The sequence below is a fragment of the Filobasidium floriforme genome (genome assembly GCF_021052385.1).
Source record: "Filobasidium floriforme strain CBS 6241 chromosome Unknown HD553scaffold_7, whole genome shotgun sequence".
NCBI lineage: Eukaryota > Fungi > Basidiomycota > Tremellomycetes > Filobasidiales > Filobasidiaceae > Filobasidium > Filobasidium floriforme.
In genome coordinates this window covers 928,969-946,800 of record NW_025763628.1, presented here as the reverse complement: position 1 = coordinate 946,800, position 17,832 = coordinate 928,969, and the positions used below count along the sequence as shown (strand labels likewise).

The following is a 17,832-nucleotide window of genomic DNA, read 5'->3' as shown; positions in this document are numbered from 1 at the left end:
TATTGATAGTAAGCGTCATCACACCCATGACGACCGAACAAGCACACGCTCGACGATGACGATGATGATAGCCACACTGAGACCTCCCGAGGTCATCCTCAAACAAGACTGTCCGATCGCCTGGCCGATCGACGACGCGATAATTCTCACCGATCCTGCGCAAGAACAGCTCGAATGGATCAGGTCGAGGTATCATCAGACGTTGTTCTTGCCCGAGGTGAGTCGACCTGCTCATCGGGATCGCCAGTCAAGCCCCCTTTAGAAACTTAATGCTGTTTATTCACATGTTCATAGCAACTCGCACCGCTCGAACAGCTCGCCCGGGACCTACAACGCATGTCACTCCCCCCTCAAGCGTCCACATCCACATCGACCTCCACCCTTCAAATACAACACGACCCTTCTCAACCTGAACCTAGCTCCGACCTTAATTCGAATCCTATATCACAGCTCCTCCTCACTCTCCCGGAGATCGAAAAGAAGCACCGTAAACGCCTTTCTGAACCTATCGAACGGTACATCCGTAACGCCATTGCCATACCTGGACCGACAGCGACTACGGCTACCGAGTCTGGAGTTGACGTCACAGCTGGAGTTGGTATGGATACAAAAGAGATTTTTGAGAACGACCTGGAAAGACGGAATTGGAGAGAGGGGATGAGGTATCGAGCGGAAAGCGGGGGGTTTTCTATTCCAGAAGGAGTGCAGGAGGATAGGGAGGTCGGTAGGATGAGGAAGAGGGTGACGGACGAGTTTGAGAGGAGAGAGTGAGTTCCGGATCATGAAGGTCGGAGGACGAAACTTGAGACCTGCTCATTCATCGATCATTGACGGCGGGACCTATTCGTCAACTTCAATAGGGTTATGATCCAGATCATCCTCCTCCTTACCCATATGCAGCTTCAAACCTCTTTCAAATCGAAATCATCATCAAATGACCCCGAACCGCCAAACACAGACAAAGACGATTCCCGAAAGACCAAAAAGAAACGCCTCAAGAAACCCCCGAAATCCTCGTCCTCTTCTACGCCTTCCTCTCCCGTATCGGACCCCGCCGCAGCGCTAGACCTCCTCACAGACCGCTTGACCGTCTGGCAAGCCATCGGAGGAACAGAAGTGGCCGTCTATTCAGAGAAGGACGTACGTGGGTGGATCAATGGTAAGAAGATCCTTGCAGGGGAAGGGGATGGGGAAGAGGACTGGGTCAAGAGGTTTTGGAGGGTCGTCGTCTGGCCGCTCTTTGGCTCTCGGCGGCGGAATATGAATGGTAGTGGGGCTGGCGATGGAGGTAGGTCAGCGGATGTCGAAAAGTTTGTCAGGGGGATGCATAGGAAGGTCTTTGGCGCGGACGTCGTCATGGAAGAAGACGTTGCCCCTAAAACCATCGCGATGGAACTAGAACCCGTAGTAGCTGCGCCGAAACGTACGATGAAGAGAGAACCGTCTGTGATCGCGATCAACCCACCTGGATTCGGAACTTCGAACTCGGGCCAGTCCACGTTCATCCGATCTGCCAGTGTACAAGCGGTACAGATGGGTACGGGGAGTTCGAGGCGCAGTTCGATGGAATCTAATTCCAGCGTCAGGATGCTCTCGACCTCGATCAAAGATCCCAGTCGAGCGGGTAGTATGGGACCTCCCGCTCCCGCTCCGGGTCGACGTGTTTCGGGCAATGGCAATGCACCCGACTCGCTGGATCTGGACGAATCCGAGCTCGACAGTCTGGGACGAAGTGGGAGTTTGAGGCGATCGACTTCTAGAGTCAATAGCGGGATGAACCTATTCAAAGGCCGGGAAGTCGGGTTTAGCCGTTCAAACTCGTTCAAGCCGATCGAGAGTTCTGGCTCGAACAGCCAAGCAGGAACCTCCTTGGGGCAGAACGGATCGGGGTCAGGTTCGGGTACCCTGGGTGGCGGGGTTCCGCTGGGGAGGACTTCGAGTGCGATGGCGGGAATGAACGTGATTTTGGGTAAACGAAAGACGATGATCGTGCCGAAAGACAAGACTTCTTCCGGATCGTTTATCAAGCCGACGGACCCGGCTCATCGGACCGCTGGTCCAGGCGGCAGTGGGGGTCTGCAAAAGAGCTTCTCTACGAGCATGTTGGCGATGGCTACCCCGTCAAAACCCCGGTACGAATCTCGCTTGACAGCAGAATCGCAACCGATACCCATGGCCGCAGCACCGGCATTGAGCGCGTTCGTGGCTGAAACGCCGAGCAATGCCAGCGCACGACGTCAGACGGCCGATAGTCGGTTCACTGCGAACAAGGCCAGCTGGGAGAGTACAAGACAGGTCCTCTTCCCTACGGCCAGTGGCAGTCAGGGCGAGGGAGGTAGTTCGCTCAAAGGGGAAGATCAGCACGGGCTGGCTGATTTCATGGAAGACACGGACGACGAGGATGATGGGGCCAGTTTCTTCACGAGTGGGAAACGTCGGCGACTCGATTCGAACGCAAAAGACAATCTTCGGCACGTCGTGCTCTTCCGCAATCCAGCTGGCGATGCGAAGCAGGATCAATATACGCAACTATTGACCGCGACAAAACGTTTCCGACCAAAGTCCTTGTCGGTGCTCGGGCAGACGTTCGTGAATCAGCAGGAGCTAGCAGAAGTCATCAGGAGCGAAAGCGACAAATGGTCAGGGCTGATAGCGACGAGCAAACGGGCGGGAGAAGCGTGGTGTGCCGCCTGCAAGATCGTCAAACAGGAAGGACACGGGGGCGATCCTGATTGGTCTCACGTTCCGCTCTACACTCCCGGTCCTGCTACAGGAGCATCATTCGTCGGACCCGATCTGACTTCGCCCTTCATCCCGCGCCGTATTGATGCGGCAGAAGAGACGGGCTCAGCGATCCCTCTAGGCACTTTTATCGTTCATCACCATCGGACGCTATCTCAAAATCCGGAACGACCACTCTTGATTTTAGAAGGCGACAAGAACGGTCCTAACCTGACAGAGACTCTTGGCGACACTATTCTTTACTCTCAACGCGAGACCTACGCGACAGGGCCTCGCGAAGATCTCGCCCTAGACCTATTGCACCTGTGCCAGACGTTATCGGCGGATTCTAGCTGGAATCGACCCACTTGGCTGGTTTTCTTTGCGCCTTCCTCAGCTAAAGCCGTCTTGGACTGCTTGGAGCTGACCGAGTTCGCTTCGGGCCTGCCTCTTGCCGGTGCTCCGCGTGTCGAATCCATGCTGCGTTTCCGCCTGGCTTCTGTGGGGAACACGACTGCAGCTTACCTGAGCGATCGGGGACTCGAGGTTGAAGCTGTCGCCAAACAGCCAACGGCGGAAGGTGTACGAGATGCTCTGCAGGAAGCTGATTGAGGCCGAAATTGAAATCTTCACGGTTCATGCGGTCATCGGGAAGCATGTACTTGTCAGGCCGGCGGGGTACGATATTATAAAGTCAAATGCGAAAGAAGAGCTCTGAGTCCATCTACTTGAACAACTAGTCGCTGTCGGATTCTGTACCGGATGCGTGCCAGGACTGAAGGTCTGAATCGTCGTCTTCGTCATCCCATTGGGTCTGTTCAACGATTCCTCGCATGTGTTGTCTCTGAAACTCCCAGTCTTCGCGATATTTGGCCCATCGAGCGGTCTCCGGGACCCGTTTCGATTGCCAAGGTTTCTGAGCCCAGTATAGTTTCCTCTCCATCTGAGACAGTTGTTGCACGATATGGATGGGACGAATACCGATTATGTGGGATGTGGCATCTATCACGGTGCGCAGGGATCGAGGTAGTCTGATGGCGGCCATCGTCGGCCTCACAACCTTGCCGGCGATGTAGATTCGAATGCGCGATCCGAGTGGTAAGTTGGACCAGTCGGTCTCAGGAATAATGTCCAAGTCAGGTAGGGGAGGCGTCTTGATCTTGTCGGAGGTCTTGCTAAATTCTGACCAGGCGGCAATGGCGTGATCCGTCATGTCGTGCGGTTGCGTTAGATCCGCTTGCGGGTACAGGGGGAACAAATCCGCGAGGTTTTTCGTGTTCCTTAAGTCTACGAGAAAAGGTTCAGCGTCGCGTTTGACCTCGGTCACAGGCGAACGCCGAATCGCAGACTCACGTGCTGGATATGCCCTGCTTGAGAGCAAGAAGTGTTCCGCTCTCGCCAGGAAGTCATCAACATCGACGTTCTCCGCCCGTGTAAAGTCGCTATAAGAGGCGACCTCGAACATTAGCGTTCGGTCCAACAAGCGAATTGTTGCTCTCGAGTTTTTGGTGCACTCACATAGGAACGGCCTCGACAGCACCGCGCTTGAACCATCCAGCCTTCAGCTTCTTACTCACTTCCGCAAGCCACTCATCCGCTACCGGCAGTCCGATTGCCGGGTCATCCCTCGTGACTGGTACCCTGCGAAGGATCACATATGATCGTTGAGTTGAGCCTAGAAAATCCTGCTCCGCGGGGCCAGGAGGATCCTTGACTTGTATCCTGCTCACCTTGGCGTCCCATCAAGACCGTAAATCAGTTTGAAAGCGATCAAGACGGCTCCCACCAGTCGAAGTTCAATGGCACTTGACTGCCCATGTGGACGTTTAGGACCCCTCCACCTTTTGCTCGCCGTGGTGATGCCTTCGACAATTTCTTCTTCTTCCGTATTGACCGCTTTAGGAGGGCTCGAATTGGCATCTCCACTGGCATCCAATTCAGGTGTAGTATCTCGGCTGTTGGGCGCGGATGGGTTTACGTATGGCTGTCCGTTGTGAAAATGCTCCGGTCTCGAGATGGTCAAGGACGTGTCCAGGATTTGCAGGATTTGATACGCCACCAGGTAGATCACCGCTGCGACCGCAAACATCTGGTCAGCATCTTCGCAGCGCCATGTATGCGTGCCGAATCCACTCACGTCCGCCGCCCAGCGTGGTGACCAGACGCCACAGAACCGGAGCTGCATTCAACTCTGGAATCCTGATTCCTTTCTCGTAGTCCAAGTCATCTGCCAGGAGTTTCATCCGTTCCCAGAAGAAGTAAACGGAAGGAGATCGCTACATGGGAACAACGCACCTTTTCTCAGCCGGATCAGTCCAGGACAGACTTCAACGATTCGAGCCTCACCTTCGACCATGTACCTCCAGACAGCAGGTCTATGCTCATATGAGGCTTGATGGAGTCGGGAACGTAGGTGGATCTTCCGAATTCAATATATGGAAGTGTTCCATCATCCATTGCTCTATTACACAAGCAATTCGGTCAACCATTTGCAACTTCGAATCCCGCCGAGTCGAGTTACTCACCTCATGATATCAACCAGCATAACAGGTATCCTCATCATCCAAAGGCTGAGAACAAGAATGTGAACGACCGTCTCCGCGTTCACGCCTTTCAGATGCGAACCGCTCGACCATTTCAAATTCGAGCTCCGCTTGACTCCATAGGGAAACCCCGAGGTAGAGATGAACCTCCCTTTATTGTCCTTATCCATCAAGTGTATATTCCCGTTCGAAAAAGGCACCTTAATAGTCCCCTCGATCAGGACTGATTCGACCGAATTTTTGCTCGTGACCGATTCGTCATCCGAGAAAGCAGACAGGCGCTCGAGAAGGTCGGACTCGATGTCCCTCTCCGATTCTCCGTATTCATATTCGTCCTTGTCCGTCTCTCTACCGTCCTCGTCCTCGTAGTCTCTTTCCCCGGGAATGGCATATTGATCGCCGTCACCATCACCTTTTTCATTCGCGTTATCGATTTCGTCATCTGTCCATTCTTCAGGATCATCATCCGTAAACTCTTCTGAATCGTCCTCGCCCGGTTCTCCCTCGTCCTCGGTAGCGTCCATATCGTAATCCCCGCCATCGGGCCGTCGTATCCTGACCTTTTTCTTCGTCCCGTTCTTCTGACCTGGAGGCCGCCCTCGTTTCTTCTTCACACCGCTTGTGGCTAAAGGTGGCTCCGGCACAGCAGGATCCTGAGTCTCCTTCTGAGCCGATCCTCTGCTTTTCCGTGGTTTCGAATCTTTCCTCCCTAAAGGTCTCCCCCTCTTTTTCTGCTCTACAGCAGGTGATCCCCTCCTCGCTTCTCCTTCTCCTTCTCGTGATACTGCTGGACGACTTGATCCCCGCTTACTAACGGCTGGGAGAGGTTGCGAGGCCGACCGGGAGGGGTATCCGGGTTGTTTCTGAGCAGCCATGTCCATTGTCGAGGGACCTGGACCAGCTTGACCGTTCTGTTCCTCGTCGTCTTCACCGTGAGGAATAGGTGGTTCTGGGGTGGGATAGAGTTCCAGCGTGAGGATCCAGAGGTCCCTAGCGATCACCTGGAATCCCAACAAATCTCAACAAATCACTCGCCAAAGTCGTATTACTGGAATTAGAACTCACCTCGATCTCTTTCGGCACGCCCCAGGCTTTTTGTACCGCTGCCAGCTGATGCCTAAGCATGAGCTGGAACAACTCGAGCCTCAAATAATGCTTGGCTTCTCCCTCGAAGACTGAACAGATGGAGATGCCGCGACTGGGTCAGCTCGAGATGCCTCTCTGCCTTGTTCTGGATCGACGACGAACTGACCATCAGGATCTTTCTCCCCAACCTGTCTCTTTCTCTCTTTCGGATTCGTCTGCCTCAACCTTCGGCGATGCAACTGATGCTGCCCGATCTCCGTTAGCACAGCTTCCTCCGTTCTGAAACCCTGAGTGAAACAAGATCCGAATCATTAATATCAGTCTTCCGGGGTCGGACCAGCTAGTCAGAGTGAGATCTAGCGGCTCACTTGTAAAACGTGTCCCTCTTCGCACGTAGCTATCCCGCCTGATTTCCTCCACCTGCGGGATCCGCAAACGGGACAAGCTCTGGGCATCTTGTCGGGATCGCACTATACTGTACTCATCGAGCGATTGTTATGCCACCGTTCGTGATTCCAGGAAGAAGTGGTCGCCAAGACGTTGTGACAAACCATTTTCAGTAATCCAGTACAGATCAGTAGATTCTAATATCGTAACAGGTGGGCCTCAGGGTCCTGGCTCAAACTTTGTTTACGATGTGGATTTTCACGATTTGGAACCGTAATATGGGGATCTGGAGTTTTGCAACAGCTTGCAGACAAATGGCCTTGAACGTCTCGATTCCGATCTCTCGGCCCTCATGATTGCGAATCTGAATCACACCATAATCACACCATGAAAAGCACAGCCCAGATCCCCACGGAAAGTAATGCTCGAGACCGATTTCATCCATAATTCTAACAAGGCCGAACAGACAAAAATGACAAAGCGAACGAGTACCAGCCAGACAACCACCGTCGACTGCCTAGGCTATCTGCCGTCCGTCTCGGTATAGAGCATTCCAGCATTCCCTCATCCATTCGTATCCGCCGTCCGTTCCTCGTCGAATTGTTGTGTCGGGGTAAAGATGAAGATCGGTCCCGTTTCTCTCCCAACCTTGTGAGTCGGACCCAGGTCGAATCTAGTGCAAAGACAGAGTAGAAGAGGATCGATCGACCTAGGTCCAGGTCGGGAGAATTGTTTGATTTGGTTGGTTTGGGGTGAAGGTGGAGAGGCGATAAAGAGAGGTGGGAGGAGTCGTCGTCGTAGAAGAGAAACAGGAGCCGGAAAGAAGAAAACAACGGGGAAGAGGTTGTTTACTTCTTGGAAGCCTTGGCACCGACGTCCTCGACGGCGAGACCTGAATCGACCATGAGAACAGATTGATATCAGTCATCCACCTCTCCGCTTTGGATTGACTAATTCCCAACTCGTTGACTCACCAGGGGGCAAGCTCTGCCTCAGCTTCTCGGCCTTCTCACCATCCTCGAGGACCAAGGTGTACAAGTATCGGGAACACCTGATCTTGAACTTGGTGACCTGCTTGCCCTGGGCAGCGGCGGCCTTGGCCTTTTTGGAGAGGACGGCGTTGGGGCCGACGGGGGTAGGGTGGAGGAGGGTCTTCTTGACCTTGGCCGCTGTGAAATTAAAGAAAGAGGTTCGAGTCGGTTTAATCGAAAGGGACTGGATAGGAGACGAGAGGTAGGTCGGACGAGGTCGAGATCGAGCAGACCAGCCGAATACGACTTCGAGCAGATCGCCCTGCTCGGAATGTCGACCTCGTCCGACCTGACCGTGTTGGAGAATAGGCTCACACTTGGCGTCCTTTCTCCTGGCGATCTCCAAGAACTTCTTGATGTCGGTGATTTGCTTAGGCTGTTATTCCAAATTCGACCGTAGCAGGTTCATATCCATGCGTTCGTTCGGTAGCGAGTATGTGATCATGTTGCGAGTAATTTGTAGTTTGAGAGTGTGATTGTAGTGAAACCGTAGAAATGATCGGTTTATTGGGTGATTGTGTCGATCAAGAGTGTCGATCAAGAGAATTCGTCCGTAGCGAGTTCCACCACACATCGTCCGTTCGTTCATTCGTTCCAACATCATCCGTCCGTCGTTCACAGTCCATCATCATCCATATATCGTCAAATCCAACCGTTCATATAGAGGGGAAAAAGAAGAGCAATAAAATCCAGCTCCAAGATCAGCCTCCTGTTCACTTCCTCTCTCTCTCTCGACGCCGTTCCAGCCATCATCCGAGCCGGAGTCGTCGTCGTCGGTACGCACCATTTTGAAGATTCTTTTCCTTGATCGAGATTTTTACCTTGGAAAAGAAAAGGGGGTGTACGGGGGGTAGTTGAGACGAGGTGAGTTTTACCAGGGAGGTCGTTTGAATTGCTAGGACGGGGGAGAGGAGCTAGAGGAGAAGCTGCAAGCCGCAAGGCCAACAGGCAACACACGGGCAGAGCGAGAGCGAGAGCAGTGTGAGTGCGTACGGCATCGGCTGGTACTGGGGGTTACTGGGTGGAGGTCGTCCCTCGCGAGGTAAGGTCGAGATCGTCGCGCGTGAGACCCAGGATAGAAGCGCAATATGAGCAAACGCGCTTGCTGAAGCCTGTATGGCTGAAGGTGATCTTCGATTTGTATCCGCAAGTCGCGTCCCAGCCGTCAGACTAGCTCGGAGTTAATGCAGAGACTCGTCGTCGACCTGTATCCTCTTTCCTCCTTTGCCCCTCGCTCGACCTCGTGAACAGAACCACTATCGACATCAACCCCATCGACTTCAGCACCGATCGACCTCGCCTCTTTCTCCTTCTTCACCGAATCCTCTTCGATCACCATCACCAAAAAGGACCTTCAAGGAACAACACTCATCCACAATGGTACGTTCAAATGGACGGACGACATCGCCACACCGAAGACCAGTTATGTCCGCCGAACGATAAAAAGAACGATGGAGATCAAACCTTTCCATGAGGAACGTCCCAGCTCGTCCTCTCTCGAGATCGAATAATCAGGAGCCAACCTCGCCGGACAATACTTCTCAGCCTTGTCACTCCCGGACTTACCTATCAACTTTTCCCGACGGCGGGTCCAACTCTTCATCCTGGGTCCACGTCGTGTCACACGACGTAGGAAGACTCTACGCTTGAGGGCTTTTTCGGTTTCTGTTTCTTGCTTTTTCGAGAACGGTTCTTCTTCGAGGGTCGTTTCATCGTCCTCGCTTATGACTGGTCGAGACGGGAAGACGAACGGTGATGGAGATGGCGAGTGGTGAACGAGATGAGGTTCCGGGTCGAGAGTCCAAGGAAAGGAGGGATGACGCCTGATCAATGGAGGGACACTGAATCTAGCGGTTCAGTCGGCCGCGACGGGTCGCGAAAACCGATCAACTCGACCGACGATGGATACTAGGGGTGATTCCCTGGTCAAGACCGCTAACAACGTGCTAAACTCGAAGACATCTTTCGGGTCGATCTCCTTTCCAGCTTCGAATGCAGCCTTCCTCTGCCTCCCTATCACCTTGCTCTTTCACCCTCTTCCTCTTCCGTTTTAGACTGGCGATCCTCGCTCGCGAGCATAGCCAGTACGACCGACCAGAAGCAGGACGAGACCTGAAGAGGAGAAGAATCCGGAAAGAACGGAAATGAATCCGAAAATGGCCGAGTCGTCTCGAAACCCGATCTACGTCTCCTTGATGGAAGATGTGTGTGACAGGAGTAGGGACGGTCTCTTAGAGCTTCCTCCCTCTGTGGGGAACCCGGGAAAGAACGAAAAGACCTGCCATCGAAAAAAAGGATGGGTGGGGCCGAGGTGCGAGGACGGGAATGTCTGGCGTGGGTGATGCCGGGTGATGATGTCTCGATCCTTTTCGGATCGGGATGGAGTCTACCGTGCTGCTTCTGGCCGATTCTCGAGAGACGATGCGCTTTGGGGACGTTTCTTCGGGAAGACTTGATCTCCGTCTTTCGTCGTTGGTGGCCGTTCTGGCCGTCTTCGTTGAGGCGGTGGTCGTCCGAACGAGTAACGCATAGTTCGAGTGAATGAGGAAGACTAATCTCGCATTGGTTCTTTTCTTTCTCGCTCTTGCTTCTTTCTCTTGGCGCTGGTTCTCTTCTTTCCTTTCGCGACTTCCGACTATTTTTCTTCTTCTTCCTGCTCAATGATCTGCGCCATACCTATCCCCTTTCCTTCTTCCTGTTGCTCTGTGACGTGGATCGGTCTGGATTTGGGTTTGTCCTGGTTTGTTTTCTTGTCATCGTTACGCTCGCCCTTTCGAACGGAATAGCCCAAAGCCGCTAAAGGAAAGAAGGTCGCCCCCGCCCCTTGTGAGTCGACGGGTCTTTCGGGTTCCATTTTTGGGTCTTTCGCTGACCGCCTACCTCGAACGTTAATGCCATCGCTAGACACCGCCGGAGGTGCCAAGTCCAAGAAGACTGCCCAGAACCCTCTCTTCGAGAAGAAGTCGAGGTCGTTCGGTATCGGTGGAGACTTGCCCCCCAAGGCTGACTTGACCCGATTCGTCAAGTGGCCCGAGTACGTCAGGCTCCAGAGGCAGAAGGTCATCCTCAACCAGAGGCTCAAGGTGAGTCCGCCGGTCCGATGACAAGATCGGTCGGAATCATACTTATGATATATCGCTCGCTCTATTAGGTCCCCCCTGCGATCGCCCAGTTCGGCAACACCTTGGACAAGAACACCGCCACCCAGCTCTTCCAGCTCTTGAACAAGTACAAGCCCGAGTCCAAGCAGGAGAAGAAGGCCCGTCTCCTCAAGGAGGCCGAGTCCAAGACCGCCGAGGGCGAGAAGTCCACCACCAAGGACTCCAAGAAGCCCCTCTTCGCCAAGTACGGGTTGAACCACTGTGTCGCCCTCATCGAGGCCAAGAAGGCTTCTTTGGTCGTCATTGCCGACGACGTCGACCCCATCGAGTTGGTCGTCTTCTTGCCCGCTCTCTGCAGGAAGGTGAGTTAGCGTGATCGACCGCCGATATAACGGAAAAGCAACGTCTGACCCGCTCGTTACCTTGTCTTTATCAGATGGGTGTCCCTTACGTCATCGTCAAGAACAAGGCCCGTCTCGGAACAGTTGTCCACAAGAAGACTGCTGCCGTCGTCACCTTGCAGGACGTCCGATCCGAGGACAACCAGGCTTTGTCCACCCTCGTCCAGGCCGCCAAGGCCAACTTCGGTGACAAGTACGAGGACGCCAGGAGGCACTGGGGTGGTGGTATCCGAGGAAACAAGTCGTACGTTGGTGACGGCGTGACATGCTGTTCTCGATCCCCATGCTCATCTCGAAACCACTTGTCATCTACAGCATCGCCAAGCTCAGGAAGAGGGCCAAGGCCGCCGGTGTCAACCAGAACACCGTCTCCACCACCCTCTAAACGGGATTCGTGGTTGGAGTTGTCTAGTCGTGTACTTTTTTTTCTTTTCTTTTTGGATTTTATTTTTCAAAAGAGGGATTATGAGAACAGACATACACCACACGCTCGTATGTGGCAGGTCAGCGATCCGTCGTCTCTCGCCTGTATCTAGCACGTAAATAGTACTTTGTGCCTGCGTATAGCTGGGAGTTGGATGGGCGATGACCTGTTTTCAATACATTGCGTCTCACCCTTTTGCAAGAGCTGTGCGATCTGAAACACCAAATGACTTGAGTCGATATTGTTACGGCATGTGCGCTTGAACGATGAGTGAGCCTGACATTTAAGCGTTAACCTCGTCATCCCCCGTCTCGCGCGCTTTCTCACGGCACCCCCCACACCGCTGCAGGGTCTTCCCTTCGCGGTCGCTGGCACATCATCATCAATTGCAAGTCGAGCGATCACTAGACGACATCATCAACACACCCCTGCCTCCCTCTCCTCTCTAGACCTCTTGTTTGATCTCCCCACCTACGTATACAAAATGAGCACTCCCGCTTTCGACCCTTCCAAGCTCGCCAAGCTCCAAGCCGCCAGAATCGGTCAGTCTTGTGGTCTAGCGTTCTTTAGATTCGGTCTGCTCGGAACTGAACAATTTCTCTGTCTCTCTATCTCCATTTCTTGGCAATGTGAAATCTATTCGATATCGCTCTTGATCGGATTCGCAGGTGGTAAGGGAACTCCTCGACGAAAGCAGGTCAAGAAGTCCGGAGCTGCCGCTGCGGGCGATGACAGGAAGTTGCAGGCCGCTCTGAAGAAGATGAACGTCCAGCCCGTCACTGGTGTCGAGGAGGTCAACATGTTCAAGGAGGATGGCAACGTTTTGCATTTCGGAAGGCCTCAGGGTGAGTTTCATCGAGCGTTTTTGAGGATTAAAGTGGAGCAGGTCAGCGACAGAGGTTCGGACTGGACGGTTTAGGATGAGATGGTTGGGAGAGGTCGGGAAAGTTAGCGGGAGCATCGGCCTGGACGTCATGAAGTTATCATCGAAACGAACTACCGAGGAACTGTCAGAATTACAGAGACGGTCGGGAAGATGACGTCAGGTGGAAACAATCTCAGGCTGGAACAAGATTGACACCGCTAGTCGCTAGTCGAGGCCATCCTGCAGTGCGCAGTCGGAAGAGGATGAAAGATGTGCAGGCGGAATAGGCTGGCCATATTGAGCTCGACCTTGACGTCGATGTTGAAACCGAAACAGGGCACGAGCCCGGACCGGAACTGTTCAATCCGAACCCTCGACCGACCTTGAACCGCTTTCTTACCTCTGCCGTGATGACGCTGACCCTCCACCCCTCCACGTGCCTCTCTCATAGTCCACGCCGACCTTCCTTCCAACACCATGGCCATCTACGGTCACGGCCAGGACAAGGACCTCACCGAGCTCGTCCCCGGTATCCTCAACCAGCTCGGACCCGACTCGTTGGCCTCGCTCCGAAAGCTCGCCGAGTCTTACCAAAACCTCACCGCCCGTCAGGCCGCCGAGAAGAAGGAGTCTGGGGAGGGTGAGGATGAGGGTGATGACGTGCCCGATCTGGTCGAGAACTTTGAAGAGGTCGACGAGGCGGACGCCAAGAAGGATGAGGCCAAGTTGGAGGAGTTGGCTTAAGCGGAGAGGTTCAGGGCAGGGATGATGAGTAGGGGATGTTGGCATCGGGATCGGCAGGATGGGAATATACCATACCATGTCGCGCTGGATGGCTGGGAGGAGGGAGGAGGATCGACGACGGATCTCTGCTACGTACTGAGCAGGAGAGGACCGGATTTGAAGTCTATCGGGACTAACCTTCCTGAGAAAGGAGGATGGGAGGCCCCTGTGGAAGACCAAAATAAAAAGAGTACGACACCTTATATACACACACATACGAGTTTGCTTTCACCTGCGATCGTCATATTCTTTCCCACTCTCCTCTCGTTCTCTGATCACGTGTGGCACTTCGTAGCAGGCCTTGCGAATCAGGATCTCGCTCGGCGGTGGGTTTAGGTCTGCGACGGCGATACTGAGCAAGAGGTCCAGCTGTGTCGCATGTGTTGTGCATTTCGTAAGATCGGGAATTGAAACCACTCAACGCGTAAATTGATCGAGCGCGTCGAGCTAGCGTGACCTCGCGATCTGACCATCTTCGTTAAACCAGCAATCATCCTACTCGTCCATAGCTCATGGCCGTTGCATAGCTGCACATCTGCATTTCATATCGCACTCTAGCTCTTTCAGACCGCTCTGTCGCAAGCGATTCATCTTAGTCACTCCATCGCGTGTAGTCAGATCTACGATGGCAGGCGGTCAGAGCACGCTCCCGGGAGCTTCGAACCCGTTCCGAATGGGTCAGAATGTCAAGCAGACAGGTCATCTGGCAGATCCTGCTAAACAACGTCAGTCCCTGCCTTCTTTACGGTTCCCACTTACAGCGAATGCAGTCTGAACTCCGAACTGACGTGCTCGGCGGATGAAACAGCTTGGGTGGAAAAGTATCGGCCGAAGACGATCGAGGATGTCAGTTCGCAGGAACACACGGTGGCCGTCTTGAAGAAGACTCTGAATAGCACCAACGTGAGTGAACCTGCTTGTCTTTTATCGTCATCATCCGTGAAGGATCCGTCCTCAGCTGATTGTTTTCGTTGAGATGTGTAGTTACCGCACATGTTGTTCTATGGGCCACCAGGAACGGGGAAGACGAGTACGATTCTAGCCTTAGCTCGACAGATGTTCGGGTAAGCACTTTCGTGACCCTCAAGGTTCGCATTCTGTGCCCACACTGATATGGGTCTATATCTATGGATTATTGGTGATTGACAGTCCGGACTTGTTCCGAGCTCGTGTATTGGAGCTGAACGCCTCGGACGAGCGAGGTATCTCGGTCGTAAGGGAGAAGATCAAGACGTTTGCTAGAGAGACACCAAGACACGTCTCGGGAGCCGCATCGTCAGTATCTCCCTTACCATAACTATCTTCGAATGGCTTCCCGTTCTGAAGTGATCTTACAAACGCATATCTGCAGAGACGGGAAAGTCTACCCTCAACCTCCTTTCAAGCTGATCATCCTGGACGAAGCCGACTCGATGACCCAGGACGCTCAGAGCGCGTTGAGGAGGATCATGGAAACTTACTCGAAGATCACTCGATTCTGTCTCGTCTGCAACTATGTTACCAGGTAAGCTGTTTTCATCTGCTAGCTCAGAACAAAACCGACCGAGCTGACCATGGGAGGTGGTGATAATCAGGATCATCGAACCCCTCGCTTCCCGTTGTTCAAAATTCCGGTTCAAGCCTCTCGACTCATCAAGTACGATGCAGCGTGTACAAATGATCGCCGAAGCCGAGAGCGTCAAGATCGACGATGGGGTAAGCTCAATAGCCTTCGACCCGCTCGTTTACGCTTCGGCTGACTTGAATTTGTTTCGCGGCAGGTGATCCCCTTGATCCTCGAGCTGGCTGGAGGGGATCTGAGAAAGGCGATCACGTACATGCAGACTGGACAACGATTACATGGGGCACAGAACCCTCCTACGCCTATCACTGCAGATTCCAGTAAGTCGCCTTAGGCTCATCATTTCTGCAACCTTTTGCTAAACACTTTTCTTGGCAGTTCATGAGATCGCGGGCGTGGTACCGGACGGAGTGATCAACTCGCTGCTGGCAGCAATCGGCATCGATACCGAATCTGGCATGATCGATCTCGCAGGTAACAGGGGAGGAAAGGGTTACGACAATGTGCAAACGACGGTGAAAAAGATCGGAAGGCAAGGGTACAGCGCAGGGCAGGTGTTACAGCAGGTCAGTCCACGAGTCTAGCCGAATCGCTAATACCTTCAGACTATTCGCTGATCAATGCAGGAATGTCTCAGATTCACGACGCGATCATCCCAAGCGCATTCATCCCGTCGATTCCGAAGAGTCTTGCTGCGATGGCCATGGCTGAAGCGGACTATGCTCTCTGTGCAGGTGCGGACGAGGAGCTACAATTGTTCGAGACGTGCTTGAGGATCCAGGCAGCACTGGGCAAGAGCAAGTAAACAGGTACTGGCGGAAGGAGCCATGCCCTCGGCCTGGAGCTCTTTCCATTAATATGACGATGAATGGCAACGATTGATTTATGTAAGCTATTTAACGATACCGGATAACACTATCATCATGTCCTGCCTGCTCGCTGTTTCTCGAGGTACCGGTCGGATGGCAATACCGTTGCCATCGCGGGATGACTGTCGATGCTGCCCTCCCGGGCTCTCAGCAACCAGAATGGTTCTGAAGCACTGCTGAAGAGTTGATTCGACTTGCTTCGCCTTCCCTACGGAATGTTCTTGTCACGACCCTCTTCCTTCTTGCGCTGACATTTACTGATGGCAGGATCCGCAGAGAAGCAAGTCAGGCAGCCAGGGCCTACCTACCTAGCCGTCTGAGGTTCCTCACGAACTAATAGGCGAATCGATAAAACGTTTGGATCTTTCGCACAAAGACGCAACAAGGACGTCTCATTATGCCATCAAGGAGCCGAGGAAGGGGACCGTGACTATCTCGTTTGGGCCTGATGGTGGCAGCTGCGCCCCGCTTGCGCGTCCGACTGACACCATTAGTATTTTTATCGCGTCATCTCAGCCTCAGCACCGCTTTTTTACGGGGAGGGAAGTCTCACCAGAGCACTTCCTTTGTATCGGAATTTGAAACAAAGGCGTCATCATGTGTCGAGCCGGGAAACGCAAGCGAGCGCCTACATAATCGTTGATCAAATACAACGCTTGACGATCGTGCGACGCTTGTAAAGATAACAGGCGTAGTCTGATCTCATCAGATCCCATGATACACCTTCTTGATCAGCCGAATCACTCTCATCAATAGTAATTACGATGCGTAGCTGTAGTGTGAGCGAGGCGGTAACATCCGTTCAAAGCCTTCTCGACACAATCACCTCAAAAGTTCACAGCTTCATCACTCGGCACCTTACCAGCCGGAGCTCAGAATGTCATACTGATACGACTGCTTCTTCGCCTCGAATGCCAGACCGGCCTCCAGAATCTTCGAAAGCAGCGTATGAGGAGAGTCAGACCGAAAGCGATCTCGGATGGCTGGATCTTGGCTCGACATATACCAAACAACCAGACGATGATAATAACCTTGAGAAAGATGCATGGCTATGCTTTGACTTGGAAACAAAGCTGAGACGCCAGGCGGATCAAGACGATTTTCTCCAGGGTCTGATGCGCAAAATGAGGCGGGACAGAGCAGAACTCGTTTCTTGGGAAAACTCCCTCAGCAGATGCACCGACGAGTATAGCCGGTCGAAAACAGTGCGGGGAAGGAAAGAATTGGATGCGTGGAAAGACTGCCTAGACAGGGAATCTTTTAGGAGGTGGAATGAGTATTACAGACTACGCGAAGAGCACAACCACAACCTGACTACTTTTATGTCGAGAAACGAAGTGATGCACCTCTTGAAGCAAGATGCCGATGGTTGGTTTGTGATCCCGGAAGTAGTGGAGTTGTAGCGAGGAAGATTACTGCTTTCCTATATCGTAGATCTAGATGGATTTCGTACTTATATCCATCATTAAGGCTGACTAAATGATATGCGCATTGCTCGATTCTGTATCCTGTCTGTTGTATTACCCGAGACTACCGATCAATAATACTCCCTCTCCGCCGGAACGATAAAGCTGTCAACGGATTTCTCATCATTTCAGTCAGCGATTTGTATAGTTGGCGTACTGTTTCAGCACGACTGCAAGGAAGTACTTCAAACGGTTTTCTGCGACCCGAGCTGTTTCTTTCCGTCATCGCTTCTGTTCAGTCACGATTCTCCGTGTCTCCTCCGCCCGAGGGGCAATCGCGTCAGAACCTATGTCTAGCGGGAAGAACAGTCAGCATAGTTTGCCACTTCGTACCCTCACCTGATGCTATCTGAGGGACGCTACCCTTCCTCAGGGTGGGCCGACTCCGAACTTGGCAGACGGCTCCGGGGCGTTATATAGCCCTCTTGCAAATGAGTTGATGTCGAACAGTGTGGACTCCCAAATAACTCAAGGACAAGGAGGGAAAATTCCCTCTTCGATCGTTACATGCCTACTCTGATAAGAAGACGGAACTCTCTTATAATGGCGCTGATGCCGACCTCATCAGCACTACCTTGAGTCAGACGCTGTCAC

General features: G+C 53.0%; 6 protein-coding genes across 6 annotated transcripts; 4 read left to right on the top strand and 2 right to left on the bottom strand.

Annotated features, from left to right (window-relative positions):
* The first annotated feature begins 19 nt into the window (after positions 1–19).
* On the top strand, positions 20–3,345 carry HD553DRAFT_211133 (uncharacterized protein). Its single transcript, XM_046177165.1, has 3 exons — positions 20–217; positions 295–767; positions 861–3,345. Exons 1-3 carry the CDS (start codon positions 56–58, stop codon positions 3,331–3,333), a joined length of 3,108 nt encoding a protein of 1,035 aa, XP_046037904.1. The 5' UTR covers positions 20–55; the 3' UTR covers positions 3,334–3,345.
* A 50-nt stretch (positions 3,346–3,395) lies between these two features.
* HD553DRAFT_211162 (uncharacterized protein) lies at positions 3,396–6,985 on the bottom strand. Its single transcript, XM_046177166.1, has 10 exons — positions 6,719–6,985; positions 6,513–6,637; positions 6,330–6,439; positions 5,247–6,265; positions 5,068–5,182; positions 4,859–4,997; positions 4,452–4,794; positions 4,240–4,362; positions 4,075–4,163; positions 3,396–4,008 (listed from the first exon to the last, which is right to left on the bottom strand). The coding sequence occupies exons 2-10, from the start codon at positions 6,517–6,519 to the stop codon at positions 3,458–3,460; spliced, it is 2,496 nt and encodes an 831-aa protein (XP_046037903.1). The 5' UTR covers positions 6,520–6,637; positions 6,719–6,985; the 3' UTR covers positions 3,396–3,457.
* Positions 6,986–7,156: 171 nt separating this feature from the next.
* On the bottom strand, positions 7,157–8,882 carry HD553DRAFT_309148 (ribosomal protein L38e). Its single transcript, XM_046179642.1, has 4 exons — positions 8,553–8,882; positions 8,084–8,144; positions 7,712–7,906; positions 7,157–7,629 (listed from the first exon to the last, which is right to left on the bottom strand). Exons 1-4 carry the CDS (start codon positions 8,553–8,555, stop codon positions 7,586–7,588), a joined length of 303 nt encoding a protein of 100 aa, XP_046037902.1. The 5' UTR covers positions 8,556–8,882; the 3' UTR covers positions 7,157–7,585.
* Positions 8,883–8,886: 4 nt separating this feature from the next.
* On the top strand, positions 8,887–11,892 carry HD553DRAFT_309145 (ribosomal protein L7Ae). Its single transcript, XM_046179641.1, has 6 exons — positions 8,887–9,148; positions 10,555–10,594; positions 10,673–10,851; positions 10,920–11,231; positions 11,306–11,514; positions 11,586–11,892. The coding sequence occupies exons 1-6, from the start codon at positions 9,146–9,148 to the stop codon at positions 11,653–11,655; spliced, it is 813 nt and encodes a 270-aa protein (XP_046037901.1). The 5' UTR covers positions 8,887–9,145; the 3' UTR covers positions 11,656–11,892.
* A 286-nt stretch (positions 11,893–12,178) lies between these two features.
* On the top strand, positions 12,179–13,303 carry HD553DRAFT_341036 (putative transcription factor btf3-like protein; the record flags this gene model as incomplete). Its single annotated transcript, XM_046182600.1, has 3 exons — positions 12,179–12,236; positions 12,363–12,539; positions 13,011–13,303. 3 exons carry the CDS (start codon positions 12,179–12,181, stop codon positions 13,301–13,303), a joined length of 528 nt encoding a protein of 175 aa, XP_046037900.1.
* Positions 13,304–13,819: 516 nt separating this feature from the next.
* On the top strand, positions 13,820–15,842 carry HD553DRAFT_309139 (putative DNA replication factor). The gene is made up of 9 exons (XM_046179640.1): positions 13,820–14,067; positions 14,151–14,245; positions 14,327–14,406; positions 14,492–14,617; positions 14,694–14,846; positions 14,917–15,037; positions 15,103–15,223; positions 15,282–15,469; positions 15,541–15,842. The coding sequence occupies exons 1-9, from the start codon at positions 13,968–13,970 to the stop codon at positions 15,706–15,708; spliced, it is 1,152 nt and encodes a 383-aa protein (XP_046037899.1). The 5' UTR covers positions 13,820–13,967; the 3' UTR covers positions 15,709–15,842.
* Positions 15,843–17,832: the final 1,990 nt, after the last annotated feature.